General features: G+C 32.7%; 3 protein-coding genes across 4 annotated transcripts; 1 reads left to right on the top strand and 2 right to left on the bottom strand.

The window, feature by feature from the left end:
* Positions 1 to 49: 49 nt before the first annotated feature.
* Positions 50 to 5,693, bottom strand: LOC144839405 (protein QNR-71-like). Its single transcript, XM_078694739.1, has 8 exons — positions 5,463 to 5,693; positions 4,785 to 5,075; positions 3,790 to 3,980; positions 3,357 to 3,486; positions 2,758 to 2,842; positions 2,291 to 2,493; positions 651 to 1,899; positions 50 to 606 (listed from the first exon to the last, which is right to left on the bottom strand). Exons 1-7 carry the CDS (start codon positions 5,560 to 5,562, stop codon positions 1,628 to 1,630), a joined length of 1,272 nt encoding a protein of 423 aa, XP_078550865.1. The 5' UTR covers positions 5,563 to 5,693; the 3' UTR covers positions 50 to 606; positions 651 to 1,627.
* Positions 5,694 to 6,005: 312 nt separating this feature from the next.
* On the bottom strand, positions 6,006 to 15,241 carry LOC144839551 (chromosome transmission fidelity protein 18 homolog). The gene is made up of 23 exons (XM_078694968.1): positions 15,102 to 15,241; positions 14,321 to 14,515; positions 13,654 to 13,958; positions 13,350 to 13,439; positions 13,154 to 13,203; positions 12,935 to 13,040; positions 12,523 to 12,705; positions 12,066 to 12,199; positions 11,527 to 11,650; positions 11,018 to 11,127; positions 10,812 to 10,905; positions 10,540 to 10,638; positions 10,049 to 10,176; positions 9,600 to 9,754; positions 9,435 to 9,487; positions 8,887 to 9,057; positions 8,387 to 8,536; positions 7,973 to 8,103; positions 7,390 to 7,474; positions 7,232 to 7,278; positions 7,017 to 7,122; positions 6,398 to 6,446; positions 6,006 to 6,230 (listed from the first exon to the last, which is right to left on the bottom strand). Exons 1-23 carry the CDS (start codon positions 15,181 to 15,183, stop codon positions 6,112 to 6,114), a joined length of 2,766 nt encoding a protein of 921 aa, XP_078551094.1. The 5' UTR covers positions 15,184 to 15,241; the 3' UTR covers positions 6,006 to 6,111.
* Positions 15,242 to 15,492: 251 nt separating this feature from the next.
* Positions 15,493 to 22,400, top strand: LOC144839550 (coiled-coil domain-containing protein 57-like). Of its 2 annotated transcripts, none has more exons than XM_078694967.1 (18): positions 15,493 to 15,566; positions 16,066 to 16,481; positions 16,591 to 16,801; positions 16,992 to 17,149; positions 17,372 to 17,446; positions 17,552 to 17,752; positions 18,072 to 18,393; positions 18,686 to 18,823; positions 19,021 to 19,201; positions 19,299 to 19,475; positions 19,570 to 19,670; positions 19,786 to 19,986; positions 20,115 to 20,168; positions 20,349 to 20,444; positions 20,553 to 20,673; positions 20,844 to 20,950; positions 21,182 to 21,317; positions 21,473 to 22,400. In XM_078694967.1, the coding sequence occupies exons 2-18, from the start codon at positions 16,075 to 16,077 to the stop codon at positions 21,871 to 21,873; spliced, it is 3,087 nt and encodes a 1,028-aa protein (XP_078551093.1). In that variant the 5' UTR covers positions 15,493 to 15,566; positions 16,066 to 16,074; the 3' UTR covers positions 21,874 to 22,400. The 2 variants fall into 2 exon arrangements, with proteins under 2 accessions (XP_078551093.1, XP_078551092.1); XM_078694966.1 differs by having other exon boundaries at positions 15,500 to 15,606.
* The last annotated feature ends 1,506 nt before the right edge of the window (positions 22,401 to 23,906 follow it).

Genomic DNA, 23,906 nt, shown 5'->3' with positions numbered 1-23,906 from the left:
AACATCTATTGTAATTCTCAAATAATGCAGTAGTCTGGATGTGCCCAAGTATTCTTTGCTGCCGCATTGTCAACTTGTTCAACCAAGCATGCAATTTTAAATACTAAACCGCTACAATAAAATATGGCACTACAAAAAAATGATATGCTATCGTGTTGAGTGCAGCGATGTGTGTGTGGCATATTAATAATGTACAGTACTTAATAATTATCAATTATTGCACAAAAATGTGTATATTATTTGGAAGAGAACAATTCTACTTCATCCTGAACTTGTGTTGATTAACAGAGATTATTAATAGTACTGTCATGTGACATCAACGGAGAAACATAAGCAAATATTTTAATTATGAAAAATAGCTTTTTTTTTCTCAAGTGGAGCATTCATATATTCAATTAATACATGATACCTGTTATATTTGCATAGAAACCTCTGAATAAGGGACATTTGATAATGTTTACCTGTACTTGCACAAAAATACTGTATTAGATAATACTTTAGACAAGAGACTCGCACATCCTATACTAACAAGTAAATCGCATTTTTGCAAGACTCTCACAACCTATATTAACATGTATAATGCATCTGTTGTGAGACTCACACAACCTATATTACCAAGTAAAATGCATCTTTTGCGAGACTCTCACAACCTATATTACAAAGTATAATTCATCTTTTGTGAGACTCGCACATCCTATACTAACAAGTAAATCACATTTTTGCGAGATTCACAACCTAACATGTATAATGCATCTTTTGCGCGACTCACACAACCTATATTACCAAGTATAATGCATCTTTTGCAAGACTCGCACATCCTATACTAAAAAGTAAAATGCATCTTTTGCGAGACTCTCACAACCTATATTACCAAGTATAATGCATCTTTTGCGAGACTCGCACATCCTATACTAAAAGTAAAATGCATGTTTTGTGAGACTTGCATATCCTATACTAACAAGTAAAAAAACAATGCATCTTTTGCGAGACTAATACAACATGCATTTTGTGACGATTAAATATGAACTATTTGCTGTTCTCACCACGCACACTAACATCATTGGTACACCATCAAATGTTTCATCACTCACTCAATTCATTCTGCCATACATACCTCTAGACTGAACATTACGTTTTTCCTGGACTTATTGCATAATATTTACATCCTGCGAAACTTTTGCAAAATATAGTATATGAATATAATCTATTATTTCTTTGGAATTCTTATTTATTTTTTTGTAAATTTTAGTGTACCTTAGTTTTATTTTATAATTTAGTAAACAGAAACTTTGTAACCATTTGGAAACAATATTAAAACATTAACATGACATGAATGTTTACTAAAATGTAATGTCTGCTACATTGAACCTTAGTGTAGTAAGTTTAAAATGTTGTGTTTTAAAATGTTGTATTTTAAAATATAACAAGTTGATGCGCGCAAGTATTTAAACTTCACACAATTAAACACATTACATGACATTCATTATATTACTTTTTTTTTTTTCGTCCACCGATGGACTAGCTAGCGTCACACTTAGTCAAGCTGAAGAAACAGGATTGTTACTACAGCATTGAACTACCCAATCTAAGAGCTAGTCAGTTTCATTGAAAATAACTTTTACATTTCTCACATTGAAATCAAAGGCTTATATTCTGCTTTCTCTTTTCCATCTTTTGCTACTTTTTTTGATACAAGTTTATAAGTATTTTTAACATTTTTTGCAAATTTTTTAAACGTTTTGTTATGGTTTTCTTCTTGAAAATCAAAGTTTGCGACCTCAACATGTCTCCTTCGCGACTTTTTGACCTGCTGAGCGACGAGAAGTATTGATATAAAGCAGGCAAAGACGCCAAACACAATACCTACTGTGATAGCTATCGCTTTTTGATGTGGTAATACTGTGGATAAATAAAAAAAATGTTCATATTTTGAGTTCTGGAGTAAAAGAGTCCAGTATATTTTTACTCTTGAAAGACATACAGTACAATCAATTCTCTAAAAAAAACCAACAAATCAGTGCAGGTAGGTAGTGTTCCAATATGTTAATAGTAATAGTGTTAATGGTACTGTAGTATGGTTATCCAATCTACTGTAATACTAGACTATGGACATCAATAGAGATTGATTTATCCTATCCACTGTGATAAACACTGGAATGCGCTTTAGACTATGAATTCTTGGAAATAAGCTCTAGTCCCAGTAGCAATTGTAATTTTAATTCCTTTTTTGACCAGTGCCACATAACATCATGATAAGTGAGATTTACATAACAAAAGGCAATGGACTTACCTTGCTTGACTTTGATGTTAGTAGCTACATTAAAGTTGCTAACATCATTAGCAACATTAACACTCAGACAGTGTGTCCCCGAGTCATTGAAGTGGAACTCAATGGTTGCTGAATGATTATATTGCATTATTGGATTGCATTCATCTGCAGCGCCCTCACATGTTGAGTTAGAATGCAAACGACTACATAGATAAGCTGGAAGACTAGAAAAACAAAATGATGATGATTCGGAGGTGACAACGTACTGTGGTTGTTTTACTATTTTGGCTATGAGAATCAAGACCGATTCGAACCTCATATTTTAGAATGACAAGGATGTAAATCACCTACTTAATTTCTATAATGATATATAAATGATGATGATATATAAATGATAACCCATACAGATAGAACAATGTCTAAATCATTTGGAAATTATGAGGGAAAAAATAAGTGCTTCCCATCAAATAGAGTTTTATTTTGATTACCTTCCTTCCCATGTAACTGTGTAATTGTGAGTCTCTCCTTCTGAAACTTTGAAACTACCACTTATAACAACATTACTGATTTTATCTGCAGGAAAAAAATTGATTCAGAAATTAACACTGTAATGCAAGCAAAGTAATGTCAAAGGTCACCTTGGCATATTAGTACTTTTGTTAAGTACTGTGTAATAAATTTCAAAAGATCACACACAGTTTATCATAAATCAATTTCAATAAAATTTCTAGTCAATTAATTCATGATTACACTGGAATAGATGAGTACACTTTAACAAACAGGCATCAAGTCCAAAGTTCATATTATTCCAGTATTCTGTGATTTTGTTTAAGTTTGCAGTATCAACATTTGTTTAAGTTTCTATTACCTGTCTTTCTCACATACATTTTGTATGACTGAATTGAAAGTGAAACATGAAAGCTAAAAACTGCATAATATATATTTTTGTTTTAAATGCTCATTTATATACTGTATCTTCTTTTTTTATATATTAAAGTAACACTAATTGTAGTGTAGTAGCTTAAGCACTCTGAGGAAAGTACAGTATAAGGTTCTAGTACAAAATTAAGAACAGTACAAAGCTTACCTTTTAAATCTATCAAAGATGTAAAATATCCTATTTTTTTAGAATAAAATTCTAACCCTGGAACAAATGCTGTAATATTTACACCAACATCATACTGTAATGGCATGGTGAAGTTGTATACAATTGCTGGCTGTAGAAAATGAGATAAAAGGAAATGTGTATGATGTTATAACAAACATAGTTTGTTCCGCTATATTTGTTATGGCAGAAAGTCATGGGCTAGCAATGTTGGGAGGACCAACACACATAAAGGTAATTGCCAAAAAAGGACAATTATTATATTATGAGAAATTAATAGTCCATTTTGGTTTTTTTAATTATTATGATAAAATTATATAAAAAAAATTAATTCACATTTGTAGGTTTTTTGGCACTTTTCTTACTTTGTAATTATTCAGGGAAAAATTTCATTTTCAAATTTTGATAAATTTACCTGATTAAAAGTAGTTAGTTGATAGAAGTGTGCAATGTTCCATTCATATACAATATCAGCGTTTTCAAGGTACCCAGACGCATCGTAAACATTTGCTACAATTTCTAAAGATTGATTTGTTTCAAAAATGTTTTTGTTCAAATTGGTAGAATTATTTCCTTGTGTGAATTCCAAGTTACCAGTCATATGCTCTGAAAAAGAATTCACATGGTTAATATTTAAGATTGTCGGGGCCAAAACAAAGCAACTACTTAAGCCTTAGTATAATGAGTAAAATAAAACAAAGGTAACTAAAATAAAAAGAGCGAGAAGACATGTTGAGAATTTGATTTAAAAAAACTATTTTCAAGAAACTTTTTTAAGATGTCTTTGGAGTTACCTTTCTAAACTGATTCATTTCTACAAGTGTTTATTGGCCTAGTTAAAGGTGCTAGATATTTCAGTTAATACAATGGTAATGTATAGTTAGTACAGTTAGATGAATAATGCAATATCGGGATTTTTATTTTATTTTCATACTGTAACTAGCTAGATAAAAACTGAATGTACATACAAACTAAATTAAAACTTTCTGCTTTCAGTTGCAAGATTACTTTTATAAAGCAAAGCTGATTTTAGTCAAGCTATTAAATCCTTTTTGATCAAAAAAGTCTAAATACAAAAGAAACAAAGCTCCTCTCTTTCTTACAAACTATTATTACCTTATTAGGTTAATGGCAGCTAAATACAAAGGTAATTACAATGAGTGATCCTCTTACAAATTGCACAATGAAAATGAACCATGGTTGTCTTAATTTACTTTACTGTATTTTACATAATTACTTGGAAAGACAATTAGACTTAACGGGGATGTTTTCTACAGATGGAGACTTAGGTCTTAAAAGCTCAGGGCCAGAAAGTATTAATTTGCATTCAAAACCCTAACCCTTTATTTTGAAAAAATGAAGAAAAACTCAACCCATATACAAAAAAAATGTAATTTGAGGTATGCTCACCTGTAACAATGAAGTATGTTTTATTTGTTGCATAAAATAAACTGTTTTGTTTATTTGTTACAGACACTTCCACAGTATGTCTCTCTGCCTTCAAATACGATTGTGAATAATTTGATGTTGTTGCGTTTGATGCATCTGTGGAAGGATGTTCATAGTCTATCCATATGTAAACATATTCACCAGCTCCTAAATCATTACCATCATCATCTACCAGTCGAGCAAAGCATGTTACAGTTGATCCAACTAAGCCTGGTCCATTATTTGTTAAAATTATTGTTGCATGTTCAATAACTGGTGAATGAAATATTAAAAAATAAATTTTTAGATAATGTATAAATACTGTACATATTTTTAATATTTTAAAATTTCTAAGAAATACTATCCTGGTATGGTTTGGTTTCACTGTGCACGTTTTGTACCATTTTGTACAATTTGAACCCACTTGTGTGAAAATTGTGTGCGCGTAAAAAATTAAAAGTTAAAACCAGTTATTTTATCTATGTTACAATAAAAGTATTTATTCATTGCTGATAACACTCGCACTTCTTGTGATATGGGAGGTCATGGCTTTGAATTAGTTTAGTCACAGTTGACAAATCCTCAATCTTCCTACATGATATGCTAGGCCTAGTTAGGCCTACCTTAATCAGATTTATGATTCATTGAACTCAATCTTACCTGGACCTGGTCCTTCAACATTGTCCTTCACTTCTGCTGTCGACAGGGCTAGGCTTAGGCCTGATACAAAGACTACGGCACAGTAAATAACAATATTCATGACTTACTGCTGAACATTAAAAGTAACACTAACCATTTGCGAATGTTCAATTTAGTTTTACATTATTTAAACCGCGATTTCTTTCATTCAACTGAAAAAGTTTTGTTTTGTTTTCGCTTTTGTCGCGCGAGTTGGAGATCGATCACAAGTTTTGTAAAATATGGAACGCCAAAACAGCATTTTGAAATACTACACTACCTGTTCAGTAAAACTTTTGCTATAGAGTACAGTATTAGATCATGTTCCGAATGTGAGCACTGTTTCAATAATTTGACACTACAGTATGATTTGTATTACAGTATACACACTACAATAGGCTAAGCCATATATTTAACTGCAATTTGGGATTGTGTAGATTTGAATTTATTTATTAAATTACAAAGTCACTACATTTACTTAATTTATTCCGGCAGAAAAAAATGAAATGAATATCACACAATATATAAATTGTACTCAAAATATAAGATATATTTTTATTGATTTAATAGCAAGCATGTTAAGTAACAACGAACACAAGACCAAAGCCTGCCGTCTCAACCAGCCATCTGTTCATAGTAATTCTTGAATATAAATATTTTTCCTAATAGCATTTGTAAATCCTTCATTGAATTTATACCATAGACTACTGCTAGACTTGTTGGTTACACTGCCCCCAGTTGTCACGTCAGCTGTGGAATACATTATATAAAATGAATAAACTGATATTTTAATTTAAGACCAGTTCTTAAAATAGTTACAGCCAATACAAAATTGATTTCATAATTGGAAAGATGTTATAAAATATATAACAGAATTAATTTAATAAAATTTAAAAAAACACCAAAATATTTCTTACTGCTTAGAACCTTCTTGGTGATCACTCGTCCAAAAAAGTCAGTAGCGGGCTAACAAAAACAAACATTATTATTTATTTCAGTGTTGCTGGCAAGTTTAATAAATATCAATATTTATTTCAGCATTGCTGGACAGTTTAATAAAATATCATATAATAAAAGTATATGTACATAATTAAAAATTAAATTTTTAAAATTAAATTTATTCCGTCTCCAATAAAATATCTGCTTTCAAAATGTGTTAATCATTGTCCTAATAGTGTCAATAGTATAACACTCATAGAACATGATGCTCTGTAATAAGTTGTCCTGAACATAATTTGAACCTAGGTTCATGGTGTTGATGAGAACCTTAAATTTACAAAATTAAATTTTCATTATTTTTTCCCTTCATGTGTTTTATATTGTTCCAAGTTCAATCATTTACAGTTTTGATAAATTTGAAGGGTGACTATATATTATATAATACATATAATAATTTCTATCAATGGTCAACAATACAAAAACAAATGGTAATATATGTAATGAAACAATACAATATTATTAATACAGAATCTTGAAAGAAGAAAATGTCTTGTCACGCAAGACCAATAAATGAAAAGAAAAAATGCATATATTTACCTTGTCTTCTTCCTCTACCAATTTCTTTGGTTGCAGTTTTTCCAGATGTCTTGGAACAACTGGCTTCTTCTTTGTAGCTGCTTGTTTTTCTTTTTCTGCAGGTTTTCTACAAATGACACACACATGCATTATACTGTACATACTGATACATTTATTGATAACAAAAATAATATTTTTAGTATAAAAACTCAAAATACACAATTGTTCACACTTACTTGATGGGTATTACTTCTTCAGTCCTTCTAAGCTTCTCAACTTCTATCTATTTTACAAACAAGAAATGCAAATATTTAGGAATTTCTGAAGAGTTACCGGTGAGACATGATGTAATATATATTTTTTTTATATAGAAAAACAAGTTTTGGAAACTGACCTCTCTGGCAATCATTTGCTTAGCAGCATATGTCATTTGTTTGACAGGGGGCATCCCAGAAAACCGTACCAACTCCTCAAGATTGCTGAAAGAAAAACAACAGTCAAATCTAAACATCTTTTATTATTACTTGACCATTTGCAGAATATTCATCAAAATGAATATGAAGTACATGACCCTGTTCCATCAGTCCCAAGGTATCCATACAATGCACTAATACAGGATTGAACCTGGGTATTGCTATGCACAAACCAAGTACATGACCCTGTTCCATCACTTCCAAGGAATCCATACAAGGCACTAATACAGGATTGAACCTGGGTATTGCTATGCACAAACCAAGTACCAAGCGAACGTGCCATGCCATACAGGATGTAAACAGTTTAAGTTAAGACTACAGCTCTGTCTACACTATCAAACTATATGTGACAACAAAATGTGATGTGCCCATATATGGACATGATGATGAGTACCTAATATTTGTGTGACTGTATTTTTATCAATCAATCAATATAAAACAGAACAGTAGTCACTCAAATAAAATTACTTCTTTATTGATGACAGAGAATTGAAGTAAACTTACGGATCTAGGACATAATTGTATTGACCTTCTGGACTTCGTTCCTGTTGGTAGGTCAAGTTGTACGCTATCATAGAACTTACTAGCGACGACATCTGATGCTTTTCCAAAGAGTTAAAAAGCTGCGGATTTACCTAAAGACAAAAATAATAAGAAACTACCCAATATGCCAGTAAATAAATAACTGTTGATTGTTACTTTGTAGCTCCTGTACAATATATTTGTTTTGTTTCAATTTATTTTAATTCGAGCAGACTTGACTTTCCGAAAGGACCAGTAAATAAATAAATACTTTTACTAGTGGTTTGAATTAAAAATGAACCTGAACCTGTCTATGGATATATTTAACAATACCAGAAATAATGTCCATTAAAACTTGATGAAGCAATTTTCAGTTTCAAAAATAAAATTACTTACTGGTCGGAATGATGGTTGAATGATCGTGAGTAGCGGTGGTAAAACCTGCATAATAGCGACCTCGTTGTTCAAGTTGCGTTTAATGTATGGCGACACTTCACTACATAGGCTTGTCAGTATGTTGGTAACTTTAGATATTTTCTGCATATTCTGAAATAATAAGATACTCTACTGTTAAAGTCACTGTATAAAATGATAAGAAGTACAATTACAGAAAACTGAGAGAGGTTAGTAGTAGTACTACTGTAAAATTGTTCTAAACCGGTTGCATTAGGTCGCCTGACCATTTAATTTTAATTTTATTTGTTTATTGATGAAAGAAGAGGCCAGATAGTCAAATAGCCGTTAAGACTAGTGGCTAAATAATCTTAAAATACATCAGAAAAAAAAATTGCTTAAATTGTTTAAGCTATTGCTTTACAATGGATGGTTCTAGTTCTTGAAATTCACAATAGAGAATACAAAATTCCTAACAGAACCTAAACCAATTGCATAATTACCTCAAATTGTGCTGAAGGATAATGAATTTTATTTGGGCCATTTGAAGCGAACATCATGTGGAAGACGACAGGAACGTACGGTAGATATCGCATTAATATGTACGTTTGTGAGTGTAGTATTTGATGATTTAATGTATCATGAAAAACCAGCCAATCACACGCAAGGTTAACCTGTTAAAAAAACAAGCAAAGTACAATACCTTCAAGTCACATTTTGTTTATAAAAACCCAAATTATATTCAATAGTAAAAGCTACTTGATATTTGGTGGATATAAATGAATAAACAAGGCTCTGAACAAAACAAGTTCTTTATAAATCAAAGAGCTGCATAGGCAGAGTAGAATCAAAATCAAGTTAAAACTGCTTTATTATTTATTAAAACGACATGTTTCGGGCATAGCCCATCATCAGGTGAAGAGAATTGTAATAAAGAATAACATTATCAGTCACAAATATACATAATAAAACAAATCAGACAATCAAAGATGTTAACAAACAAAAGGCATAGTTATAAAAACAAGCCTCCAATAAATAGTTGAATACATACCGCATCAAGATGTGAATCTTTAAACTTCACTTGTAAATAGTTCTCAAAAATACCTGAAAAAAAAATTAGAAAAGTAAAATAGATGATTTATGCCTATGGCATATACCACAGTAAACTACTAGTCTACAAAAAAATAAATCTGATAAAAAGGGCTGATTTCTGTACCTGATAATAACTTGTCATAGTCTCCATTTCCAGTCACAGCTTGTAACATGTTATTAAACCTAGATGAAGGTGAGGCTGGATTGAAGTCTATCGGTTCTTCTGTATCTATTGTGGCGCCTTTTTTTCCTGCATCATGAGGATTTACATAACGTTTTCTAAACATAAACAAGTTAAATATAAATATGTAGCAAAATATTTTGTAAAATACTGTATATCTCCTGTTGTGAAGTTGTGGTATTGAAAATTCACTGAAAGTTTTCATAGCGTAGATATTACAAAAACCAAGTTAACCTGTCTACACTACCAAATTAGTTTGACAAATAAAATGTGATGTGCCCAAATATGGTAAAGATATGACATCATCATGTCCATATACAGTATGGGCACATCACATTGTATTTGTCACATAAAGTTTGATAGTGTAGCCAGAGTTTTAAAAGCAAACCAACCTCTGTTGTCTAGGCATTGAGAATGTGTCTTTCCAAAGTGTGAATAAGCCCTTATTTTGGTCCTTCTGTCCGATACTCATTGAGCTCACCATACTTAGACTTAAATTGTTTCCTTGACTTTGTATAAACTATGAATAAATAGAATATACACACATTTATAATTGCTTGCATAATTGGTTGGTGAGTGATTATTCCACCCAGTGTCCAGGTTATTTCAACTATACATTTGCAAACATCCTACTTGGTTTGAAACATACACACTTGATACAATTATACATTGTCTAAATTACAGATAAGATTCTTCTTACTGTCCAATATTTAAAAACCAAAACTTTGATGATATTCACATCAAATATTAAAAATAGAACGTTTGACAATAACACAAAAACAGTTAAACACAATCACAGGGAACATATCACTTAATGACATTATAATTTAAATATTAACATGGTAACGCACCAGCAGTCACTTTATAAAGAAATGCAACCAACCTGTAAAGTGTTGAGACAGGAGCGGATATCGTTGCTAGTTTTCTGACAAAGTGTCATCAGTGTTGTCATGTCCGTTTTCAAAGCATTATTTGTTGCTATCTGATGACAATTATTATTATAATAATTAGCAAAATACAAAGTCATCTTTACTGAATTAACACAAAACTACAAGGCCATCCAATAAACGGGTATACCTGCTTGGCCGTACTTATCAGTAGAAAAAAGATCAATGATTTAAAACAATTTTGAAGACATATAAACATAAAACAAACCTGCATGAGACGTGATGCTAAACGAGATGATATCGTTGGAGGAAAATGCGATACAAAGGCCATTTGCCTAAGTGGTCTGAGAGCTGGAACATACCTACATACAAATAAATTTGTATTCAAAACAACAATGCATTAGTTAGAATATATTAGTATTGTATTTATCATTTCTTTACAATGCAAACTATAAGATAGTTGTATCAACTTACAAATCATTACATATACAGATGACAGGTCGCAGCAGGATTGATCTACCTTTCTTCTTCTTCTTTCCAGATTCTGGTCCTTTTATATACTCTATAAGAGCATTTATTGTAGGCTGGGGAAAATGACAAAGTATTAATATACTGTACACTCAAGATGTATGGCTTTGGAAGAAATGAAATGGTATTATATATTATTGTTAAGATGGTATAAATAAAACACTTAATTTGTTCTATTCTTTAATATCTAGAGAATCTGAGCCACAGAAATGTATGTAGTCAAGATACCCATCTTTAAATTTGTATGCAACTTTGTACAACTATTTTCCCATTGAATATTTTGCTTCTAATAATTTTTTATCACTAGACAAGATCTCAAAAAACTTTTAAAAATATATTTATAATTAGTCCGTTTTGGTACCCAAAAAATAATCATCATGAAGACTTTTGGTACCCCACACCACCACCAAATACAGTTAAGGGTTTGTTCCCTAAGAAGCACACTAAGAACTTACAGCAGGTGCGCCATCTATCTCATCAATTATCATACAATTCGGTCTGTTATCTTGACTCAACACAGCCTGCATCTGGGTCGCAGATTCTAACTTTCGCATAAAAACATCTTGACTGCGATCATCACTAAAGAAAAAAAATGCATGACCAACTAAAGTGATTTAAAACTATCGAACTAATGCAGGTTTACCCACAACTAGGGGGATACCCCGGTGTACTAGTTCAGAAGAGAGAGTGCTGTAAGTGGCTACAGGACATGACGAGACCCTCAGGGGAGAAGCATGTTATTGAAAGTGTAACATCTAGTCCACAGCGCCTTGAACACTTTAGTGGATATTTGCGCTTTACAAATTTTATATATTATTATTAACTTAAACATTAAGAAAAACATTGGTGTAAAAGATCTCTTAAGAGGATGGGGCTTAAACCAGAGTTTGCACAGTGATAAAACAATATACACGCAAGTTAATGAATTGTTGGGTAGGATAGTACCAATAAAAAAGCATAATTTATTAATGCCCATCCACAACATTATACATACCTGGCATTCATCTCTATTACATTGTAGCCAGCATGCTTGGCTATCACATGTGCCAGAGTTGTCTTGCCAAGACCGGGAGGACCACATAACAGCGCCACTTTTAGTTCTGGTCTATTGTGGTCATCAAGTTTTTGCTACATATATAAAAGTGTAAGTTCATAAGCCATACATTCATTTATTTTTTTTTAAATAACATTTAACATTGCGTTTTTTGTAACTGTTTGGTATGATCAGGTTGTTCCTTTAATTGAGTTAGGGTTAATATACATTTAATTTGATTTATTTCGATACTATACACGAACAAAAACAAATAAAAAAAAACAAAAAAAGGCAATCATTTTGTATGGTACCTGGGATAGATATCTTTACTTGTTTACTTACTCAATACTGCAATTACATTCATTATTATCCTTTTTTAATTTACATAAATATTTTGATAGCAATTAATATTAATTACCTCATTCAGTATTTCTTCAGGCGTTGCTTTAAACGTATTCTGTTTGAAATTATTCTGTTTAAAGTTGTTAAAGCCTTTTTGATTTCTTTTTTCCTGTTTTTCTTTGTCTCGTTTCACTCTTTCTCTTTTGAACACACACGTATCCCAAAGTTTTAGCCAGAATAGAATATTCCGATTCACACCCTGAAATTAAAGTTACCTCTTATGTGACAAGTGATGTTGAAAATTTTTAACGTCGTAAGGTGTGGGGGAGATTAATTAGAAACATGTATTTTGAGTGTGTGTTTTCAACATAATAAATAAACTTATTAATAATCTTTCAAGTAGTATAAATAGTATAAAAGAAAATAATTATAGAGCATCATATAATTGAAAAATAATATTTTATAAAATAAATGTGATTAAAACATACATCATCACTTAGAAGATCTGTGTAATGTCTAGGAGAATATTTATCTACCCAGAGTGCACTCTGTTTCTTGTTTGTCTCATTTTCTGTGTCGTCTCCTCTCAAAGCGCTACAAAATTAAACAAACATAAACTATATTAGTAAGTGGTTGTACAGACTACTTAATTTTGAATGCTTGTTATGAAATACAATCAAAATAAGGTTGTAAATCAGATTACATACCTGGCAGCACCACATGTTACATCCTCATCTAACATCAATCGTTTCTGTCGCTGAAAGAAAACATAAAATACAATGAGGAGTTGACAAAAGTAAATTAGTATATAATAATAATATATAAAATAAAGAATAAGATACACTATTCAAACTGATTAATTATGAAAGTTGAATTTTACTAATGTACGTATGTACTTCTTACCTCTTCTTCAGCTTGTTCTCTTAGTTCAGCAATTGTAGAATTCAGAAGACGAGTTTTATTCAACTTTGAAAGGCAAGAAGGCTTTTCTGACTGAAGTGAAATCAAGTTGAATACAAAATATTCACATTCTTAATCAAATACTGTAATCAATAATATTCTGATCAAACATTAATTTGATACACAAGTCATATTAAACCATGAACTATACTCTAAAAATAAAAATCAGTTTTGTGGTTTTTTAAACATATTTATCTTTTTCTTATTCAATACACATACATTCAATACATATTGATTAAAAACTTACTTTTTTCTCAATTTTCCTCAAATACACACGCTGACCATCATCTCCGGTCACGCTTATAAACTCGCCCATCGGTTGCCTACGTAACACGACCTCACTTCCCTTGACCTTCAGGGTCAACTTCCTTCTGACGCCTCTCACAGCTGGCTTTTCGGTATTACTAGTGCGCAGTTGATTCACTCGCATCATTATTTTCTCGTCCTGTGTTGGCGAGGCTGGAGGTGTTATTTCAAAATCATCAACATACTTCTTGCTTTTCAGGTTGGTTACATCATCATCATCTTTCCTTATTTTCTTTCGCTTTGGTGCTGAAATAAAGACATCAAATTAATATTATGATCTGATATTATCACGTAAAAAGTAAAAAAAAAAACACCCTAAAAATTAAAACCATTTTTCTTTTATTGGTTACAACATTTGAATAAACAAAAATTCTTTTTGAATCTTTTCACAGTATTACTTTTATCGCATAATGTACATTTTTTTTCTTTGTATTTTTACTGTTTTAGCAAGTTTTAAAGAGTTTTTATGCATGTTTTTAAACAATTTTCTAAAAACAGGACCATATGTAAAACAGGTGCTACATCTATACCAGATATGTTTTTATCCTGTATGAATATGGTTTAAATAAAAATCTTTTAAATAATTTAATTAACAAAACTGGACTTACATTGATGTAGTTGTTCATCGATAACAAGTTCTTCTTCGCTGTCTGATAACGTTGCGAATAGTTCATCTAATTCTTGTTCACGCTTCTTTGTTTTGTTGTCAAAATCTGATAAAAAGCTTGCCTTATTTTGTGTTTCTTCAAATGTAAAAGTTTCATTCTGCTTTGTGATTGGTTCTTTCCTAACTGGTTCAAAGTCTATGAAAGTATATAAAATCATGAATGATTGAGATTAAATAATATCGTGACTTGGCCTTAGTAGGTAGGCCTAGACTCCTAGTAAGTATATTTTTTAATACAAACTTATTTCAACTTTTTCTTTATCTAGAGAGAAACCCTTCAATTCAAGCTCTGAACCCACAGGCCCACAGCTGATATCCAGGGGCCCTCTTAAAAATGACAAAATATACAAAACTATAAATAGATAGGCCCTCACTTAAATTAAAAAGTACAATACAATACATTTTTAACAAATTATTTTATGATAGAATATGAATCTTGATATTCACAATTCTTTTTTGAATTTGAGAAACTTATTAAATAAGTATTTTGTTACAGAAAAAGCAGGCTTGACCTAGCCTAGGCCTCGACTTTAGCTGGCCTCCCCCACCGTAAACCCGGAGCCCAACCCGGAAGGCCATTTTATTGAATATTGGTATGCCTGGTGTGGTGGTGGTACTCGGTCGTATATAAACTAGACTAGCTTAGGCTAGGCCTAATAATAGGACCTACTCTAGAATTACTATTAAATTATTATGCTAGGAAAATGTTAATTAACTATAACCTTCTTCAATATCTCTTAGTGCATCAAATTCGTCTGCAAATTGAGATTCAAAATCGTCAATAATGTCATCTGGAGGTTCCATGTTTTTGTTTTTTTTTGTCAGTTCGCGCGGGAATAAAAGGTTGCCAGATAATTTCCAATTCCATTTAATTTTCAAGTTAAACTTTCTGTTCGTTTTACATTTTCTTAAGCTTTTCTCAAATTATGATGAATGAAATGAAACATAATATAGCAGGTATTATTCTTGCATACTGTATCTTTATTAAAAAGGCATTAAAATGAAAGATATGGGGCTTTTAAACAGTATTAAAAACAACATTTGCTGAAAAACCGGGCGGGAACCAGCCAAGAAGTAAGTGAATTTTATTGGTGGCGCTATATATCAACAAAAGAAAAAACAATTTTTTGAACTTCATCTCCGTACTTTGTCGGACAGCAAAAATCAAATTATTTACTGGTTAATAAGTAATCACAACACTTGTTAAAATTGTGTTTTATGTTAATGGTATCTATAGTACCTAAAATAGTGCCAGAATGTATAAAGTATAATTCCTAGGCCTTTCTAAAACCTACTAGCTAGGCCTAGCTACTACTAGCTAGCTAGGAAGGAGAGTAGGCCCGGGCCGGCCGGGCTAGCCTGGCCTATCTTATCTACCTAGCTAGGCTAGTACTAGGTCTAGGCCTAGTAGTAGGGCGCTACTGCTGTTTTGCACGTTAAGGCAGGGCTAGGCCGGTTCTTTGGCTGCTAGATAGAGTAGCACCAGTTTACTTCCTTACCTTACTCTACTACGTGGTTGGCACAGACAGTTGTTTTACGTCAACATGGTGGTGGCCGGATTGGTAGAGGTCGAATTATGAATTGCATTGCTCCCACGTACGGTTAGAATAACTCATCACATATTGATGACATGCTAAAAATCAGCCTCCCTATATATTCATTAAACTATACTTTTTTTCTATACAGGAGGAAAACATGGCAGAAAATTGCAAGTCTGTTCCAATACAAAGTTTGCTAGATAAAAAGGAAAAAGAATGGAAAGAACTGCAAGAACTACGAGCACAATCACTTGAAGAAGCAGCCAAAATAAAAGAAAAGCAGCTTCAAGAAGAAAGATTAAAGTTTAAAACCCTCAAAGATGACTTCAAATACAATCTGATGCTTTTAAAAGAGCGAGACCAGGAGTTAAACAAGACGGAAGTGTTGTTACATAAAGTTAAAAGCGCCCTCAGTGAGAAAGTTTCAGAGATTAGCAGTCTGAAAATTGAAATAGACGAGATGAAGACAACGGTTGCTATGGAGACAAAAGCAAGAGAAGATCTTCAAGCCAGTTATCAAAAAAGATTGAAAAGCAGAGAGCAGGATTTTATGCGTTCAAAAATGTAATTATTGGCTGAACTTGTCATGTACACATTAAAATAAATAATACAGTATATAATTTCAAACTTTTACTTACTGTGCTCCATAAATTGTTTTATTTAATTTTTATAGTGCCAAAGAATCTGAAGTGAAAAAGGAACGCGACAACATTGATGAATACAAGAGAAACCTCCAGCGACAACTCCAAGAAGTAGAGGAAGAACTGGGAATCCAGAAGCAAGAACTGACATCTGAAATGGAAGACGTCCTCAAGAAAAGAGAGAGAGAATATCGAAAGACGATGGACGAAGCGAGCTCTAAGTTACTTGCTTATGAAATGAAAGTAAATAAGCTTATTCCTACAGCCCCACTACACTAAATGTCACAGTATTTTAAGGCACTTTGCCTGTTCATTAAATGCCTTACTATTTTGATTTAACTCAAAAGTTTGGTGGTATCATACATGATTTAGCTGCACTTCATTGTTAAACCAAAATTGATATAAACGTTAAAATATTATCTTTGTTGTCAAGGTTAAATTACTCAGTAGAGAATTAGAACTGGTCCGACAAGAAAATGAAAAATCGTCAAGTACCTTACAAGATGCTGATACGCAAGCAAGGGAAGCAGAAAAGAAATTAAAACAGAAGGAATGGGAATTGGAAGACTTGAAAGGAATGAAAAATGCTAGGTGGGGCGAGCTGATCAAAATACAATTACTTTATTTTCATAGAGATTAATCAAGTACTCTGTAAATTACCTTAATAGTAACAAACCCAAATTACGCACAAATTAGCTATACCCCATTTAAATATTTCAATAAACCTACACATCATTTTTGATAGATAAAAGAGAAACCATCTTATAGTGTTATTTCGATGTTTTAAATTTGTCTTTACCCATTTTTTTAAAGAATATCTGAATTGGAGAGTGAATTGCAACTGAAGGAGATTGCAGTTAAACGTGCATTGGAAGATTATCAACGAAGGTAAGAAATGTCTAAATTTGAATTCCTTTTTAAATAAAGAAACACAACTATTAATAATGGGTACCGATCAATGTTCATAACACCAGTTCTCTACTGTCTCTTTAGGCATGCAGAACTTGATAGATTCGCCCGTGAAAAGGAAGCTACCATATCTGCTATAAAATCCAGTCAAAATGAAATGGAACAGTCACTGAAAGATCAATTGAGAGAAAATCAAGCGCAAGTAGAGGCTCTGCAGGTAGAAAAGAGAAGAATGGAATGGTCCAGTACGGATGCTATTCAAGAAAAGGATCGCATTATTAATGGGTTAATAATTTATTAGTATTCATTATCAGTAAACTGTAATTGTATTTTATTATGTGAAAAAAATTATAGATTTATATAGTTTCTGCTTCTGTGTTTAAGCTCTTTCTACACTATAAAATTTATGTCAAAAAAATGTGATGTGCCCATATATGGACATGATGATGCCATATCACTGTCATATTTGGACACTTGTTTGTCAAACTAGTTTGAATGATAGCGTAGAAAGAGCTACAGTAGTCTCTGATTTGACCCATTAACTACAAACATTGGCAAGTTATTTTTTATGTGCATACATTAATTCTTTTTTTTATATACAAAGGCTTCAAACTGAATTATCAGATGCAAAAGAACATTCAGACCACCACCTTGCAAAGATCTCAAAAGAAGTGGTCACCAAAGATCTTGAGATCCAATCTCTCAAAGAAGTTCAAGATGCCATCCGTGGAGAACTTGCGCAGAGAAAAGAGGATGTCGAGAGATACAAAAAAGAGCTATCATTAACTTTGGAAAGAGAAGCTTCTCTGGAGAGATCCAAGACTCAGCTTGAACTGGATTGGCAGAGAAGATGTGAAGCAGCCGAGAGGAACCAGTATGCAAGTTCTGAAGAGCTTGTGGAGAGATTGTCCAAAGCTAGACAAGAGGTTCTTTTGTTAATTTGGTTGATTTACTCTCTTTCTTCTTGTCTTTTATTTTGATTGAAAAAGAATAGGTCCTGGAGTCAGAACCTTGATTTAAACCACTCCAAGTGAGACAATAACTTTTATTTAAATTCGCAAGCAACAGCGGGGAGCCTGCCATTTACAGACTGGAATACATTAAAAAAAAAAAAGAACATCTGGAGTCAATGGCAATATATGAATTAAGTAATCTCATACACTGTAACATGTTTTCAAAGAAAACATTCTAAAATATCGTTTTTGCTTTAATTTTAAGAGTGAAGCGATAATAAAAGAACAAGATCGAGAACTGGCTCAGAAGAATGACTTGATTCGAGCCATTACAAGACAGCGTAACCAGGTCATAGCGACACTTAATAAATATGGAATTGCTGTGCAACACAACCATGTTATTGTAAGTTTACTCAGTAATAACTAAGGGAATCTATTGCATACTCGCACCCACCTACGTGTCAAATTACAACTGTGCATCATGTCAGTGTAAAGCATAATTTACAGTAGTTCTAGTATTGTAATACACAGCCTATTCTTCTGGAAAATAAATATGATAGCAACACTGGGGCATTTTATTATTTATAAATTTTTAAACAGGATAAAGAAATTAATTTAGAAGAAGAATCTCTAGACAACCTAAGGCAACAGAATGAAATGTTACGAAACGCCATCTCAGATATGAGACAAGAAATGGAACGGTTCAGCCAGCAACAACCAATAAATAGTAATGTTAAAGAGGGCGGTTTGTCACCAGCCAATGATGGACCGTTATCAGAAGGTAAACAAGTATAATAATAATGTTTTATTAAATGCTTAATTTGGCTATAAATAAGTTTTATTAGCATTAAATCATCTTGAAAATCTGTATCTTTCAGAATATGTTAAAATGATAGAAAAGGAATGCAGGGAGCTGAAAATGAAAAACAGAGAATTAAGTGATAACTTGCATTTGATTGGTAGTTCAAAAACAAAAGTAGAAGAAGGAATTGTCCCTCCGTCTTCAGACAATCTTTACATTCGTCGCCATGTTCAATCTTTAAATGATATTATTGGTAAGATCAGTTTGAATCTTGAAATACTTCTTGTGATGATTTACAAGCTTCTGAGAAAAAAAAAATAATAAAATATACTTTATATATTTCACAGGAACACTGCGAACAGAGAAAGTAGGACTTAACGCCCAACTTAAAAAACAACAGATCAGGATTGCTAGTCTTGAATCCAGACTGTCACAGATTTCTCAACAGGTAAACATGTTAAGATCAGTCTAACCTGATTTAGATACCAAAATAGTGAAGCAAGTTCACCCCAAAAACTATTGAATAAAGAATAAAACTATATTGTTTATTTTTACTTTATAAGCCTTCTACTATGAGGGCCCAAGTGGATCAACTTCAATACGAGATCTCGACCCAAATCAGACGTCATACTACGGAGGTCTCATCATTTAAACAGAGAATCGCGGACCTTGAGCTGGAGTTGGCCGAGACTAGACGCGAGGCAGATGAATATTACAAAGGAGGCTTGCAGACAAACCTTGAAGCAATGGCGCTTGGTAACCAGGTAAATTTTAATCAACTTTAATTTACTTAACACACATAAATGTATTATGAGTATGCAATAATAATAATTCTTAATTTAAATTTCAATATAAAATAGAATGATTAAATCTTTGAATTCTCTAATTGAAGGTGTCTGCATTGAAGATGGACATAGCAGCTAAACCACAAATGAACTCACACCAGGTAACTACCCTTTACCTGCCATTCAGTAGTTTGGTATTTTCATCTCTTCAGACTTGCATTGTATTTTCACAAAGTAGTATTAATCTTATACAAATATAAATTTGTTTGTATGGGAAAATTGTACAGAAAATAATGCAATAATGTTAAATGTGTTGATGACTCTTTTTATTCTATGTTCAGTCATCATTCATCAGTGAGCTTCAGAGGGAGGTTAATCAATTAAGGGCACAGCTAGCGAGCAGAATATCGAGTAAAGGGCCAATAGGGGACCACTTGGTAAGGAGCATTTATAGGATTGTATCAAATTACTACTACTTATAATAATTATTATCCAAGTTTAAATATACAAACATACATTATGTACAACCATATGTTTTTACCCAGTTGCAAGAGAAGTTAAAATCAGCTGCTAAACACATTCAACAGTTAGCAAAAGAACGGCAACAACTAATTGAGATGGGAAACAAACTGAGAGCAGAGCTTAACAAACATCAACCTAGCAGAGGTAATGTAACACATCAACGATTTTAAATGGGAGGATTTTGATAAAAAATAATATCAAGGCTTTTACAGAATGGAAAATTGGCAACAAAAACAAAGCATCAAATATAATAATTTAGATTGTTACAATTTCCTTATTACATTTACATTTAAATGTTATTATGCATGTTTTAGATACAGCAGAGTATGGACAGCCAAAAGCGTCAATAAAGCAGATGAAGGAAGGTTTTCAAAAGAAGTTAGGTGATGTTGAACAGCTTCAATATCAGCTTACGATGAAGGTAAAACTGGTCAAACTGTAATGAAAATCTAATGTAAATGTCATATAAAATATAGTATCATAAGTTGGATAATTAGGTGATTCAGAGTACTAAATATTAGTGTATAGATATGTAGTTATGATTATGATTGGAAACCAGTATGATACTACGAATTACATATCTAATCTATCTATCTATACTAATCGAAAAAAGAGGAAAATTTTTTCAGTAAACATTTGTATGCTTTCATAGGAACTACAATATGCAAACAGGGGTGTACAACGAGATGAAGAACATGCTAAGGTTGTACAAGTAGAGCTTAGTTCATCTTCTGCATCGACATCTACACAGGAGGACGAGGACGATATGGGTCATTCCTCGGTCTTAAGTAAGTTTACTAGTTTGAACTAAAAATGTATACATTTGCGACATTTGTTTCACATTCACTATGAATGTTTAAATTTTACTTTTGATATGAATTTTGTGTGAAAAATAAAGAATATTCAAAAGGAATTGATTGTAAAATGTTCTGTTATTTGATAGTTCCAGATAGGCTTACAAGTGACCAATTACAGCAAGAATATATATCCATGGCAACTGAAAATCAATCAAAACAAAAAGATTTAGAGGGCAATTTAACTATGTCTAGCAGAGGTGATGGTCAGACGCCATTACATATGTCAACATTTGGAGAAGAGTCTTTGAAAGATGTATGGCGTTTATTGGACGATGGCATGGGATTTATGCGTAGTACCACACCTACAGTACAAGAGGAATCAAGGCAATTTACCCATCATGCACCTGAACACCTTGGAATCCACGGAAAAAGGATATATCATGAACAAAAGCCTTTTGCCGAAAAGAAAGCTCTTCCAAACAGAACGGCTGGAAAAGTACAACAAAAACCAAATAAGATCAGGAATTATAATATCAAAGATATATAACAGCAATTGTTGAAGTGCTGTACTGCCACAAGTATTGATATAAAGATATATTGTCCCCCTAAACATTTTTTTTTTTCAAATTTGTTGTTGAATATGCCATTTTAATCACATAACAGTTATTCATTTTAACCAAAAATTGGGTTGGAAAAAAAACCGATATACCTGAAAAAAATGTAAAAGTAGAAAATACTTCAATTGTTTGTCAGACAACGGTTTTTGGTTAAAATTAATTAAGAACCTTGAAACATGAAAGGTTTCCAATAATGTTTTTTTTTTTTGAGTTAATTATCTTATTTTTTTTAAATATTACAATTTAGATACATACATTTGTGAGCAAGACATTGTAATAATAGTAATAGTATAATTCTCTGTATCGCAACGCAGCATGAAATCTAGCATCCACTTTTTTTTTTAAAATCTTAAATGTTGAGTTTAAGGAGGCAGATCCAAGATTTCTGCAATGGTGTGCTTTTAATATATTTATGGGGTGTTCAAAGATATACCAACACGGTAGCAATTTGAACATTTAAATGTGTTTGTATTATTCTGAAATAAACTAAATTATTCTGAATAAGTGATATGAAAAAGTTCATAACTTCATTGTGGCTGTCAAGTGGGTGCATACACACTATATACACTGGATATATCAATAGCATCCACTGGGAACCATATTGGCCTCTCTCCCCTCAATAGCATCAATACAACCCCGTCGGAGGTCTTGTTCATAATTAACGGTCTGAAAATGGGGAAAGCTCCGGGGCCCGATGGCATAACGTCATCAATGCTTAAACTATCTGCTACATATATATGTAAGCCCCTTTCTGAGCTTTTCAATCTTTCGCTTCGTTCTGGCGTTCTTCCGACGGAATGGAAAGTGGCCAATGTGGTTTCCATTCACAAATCGGATGATGTTAAAGTTATAAACAACTATCGTCCGATTTCGCTATGTAGTGTTGTGGGTAAGATACTTGAGAGAATCGTGTGTAAAAATCTAACCGACCACCTTAATTTGCATGGTATGATGTCCTCACAACAGCACGGGTTTGTCTCCGGCAGGTCTTGTCAAACTCTCCTTGCCACTGCTTACACCCATTGGTCTGATATTTTGGATGAACGCAAGCCCCCTCCCATTGATGCCCTGTTCTTAGATTTTAGCAAGGCTTATGATCGAGTCTGTCACTCGCTGCTCCTTGAGAAGCTTCACCGTCTTGGGATCTGTGGCGAAATTTTGCGGTGGTTCACATCTTTTTTATTGGGTAGGTCTCAAAGAGTTGCGTTTAGGGGTGCCCTGTCATACAGTTGTCCTGTCTCATCGGGAGTCCCGCAAGGTAGTGTACTTGGCCCGGTTTTGTTTAATGTATTTACTTTAGACTTGTCCTCCTCCATTGAATTGAATATTTTACTTTATGCCGACGATGTAGCTATCTACAGGGCAATAAGATCTACCGAAGATAGTGCTGCATTGCAGAACGACATAAACGAAATTTATAATTGGAGTGTTCTTAATAAATTACCGCTTAATCCTATTAAATGTAAGCACATTTACATTTACTAGATCAGCCAAACTTAAGAACAGTGCAATCAATTATCTAATTGGGAAGAACGTTATTGAGAGGGTGGAGTGTTTTAAATATATTGGGATTACCTATACACACAAGCTTGAATGGGGTACTCATGTTGCAAATGTTAAGGATAAGGCGTCCAGGCTTCTGGGGTTTATCATGAGGGTCGTGCGTTTTAGAAACCACATCGTTATCCCGAAGCTTTTTAATGCTCTTGTTAGACCTATTATGGAGTATGGGATGCCGGCGTGGTTTCCGTATCGAAAGGGAGAGATTGAATCTTTAGAGAGGGTTCAACGCCGCATGACCAGGGTTTGTATACCTAAATCCTGGGGCACCCTGTCTTATGAGCAGAGACTTAGAGTTCTTGGTCTTCCGTCCTTTGATGGTCGTATAAATTACCTATTGATTTCCTTTGTTTCCAAATGTCTCTATAACAAATATAATTTTAAAATTTTTGATTTTGTTCAG

Source organism: Antedon bifida, chromosome 4 (genome assembly GCF_963402885.1).
Source record: "Antedon bifida chromosome 4, ecAntBifi1.1, whole genome shotgun sequence".
Classification (NCBI taxonomy): Eukaryota; Metazoa; Echinodermata; class Crinoidea; order Comatulida; family Antedonidae; genus Antedon; species Antedon bifida.
The sequence above is the reverse complement of the archived record's forward strand: the minus strand, read 5'-3'. Positions and strand labels throughout refer to the sequence as shown.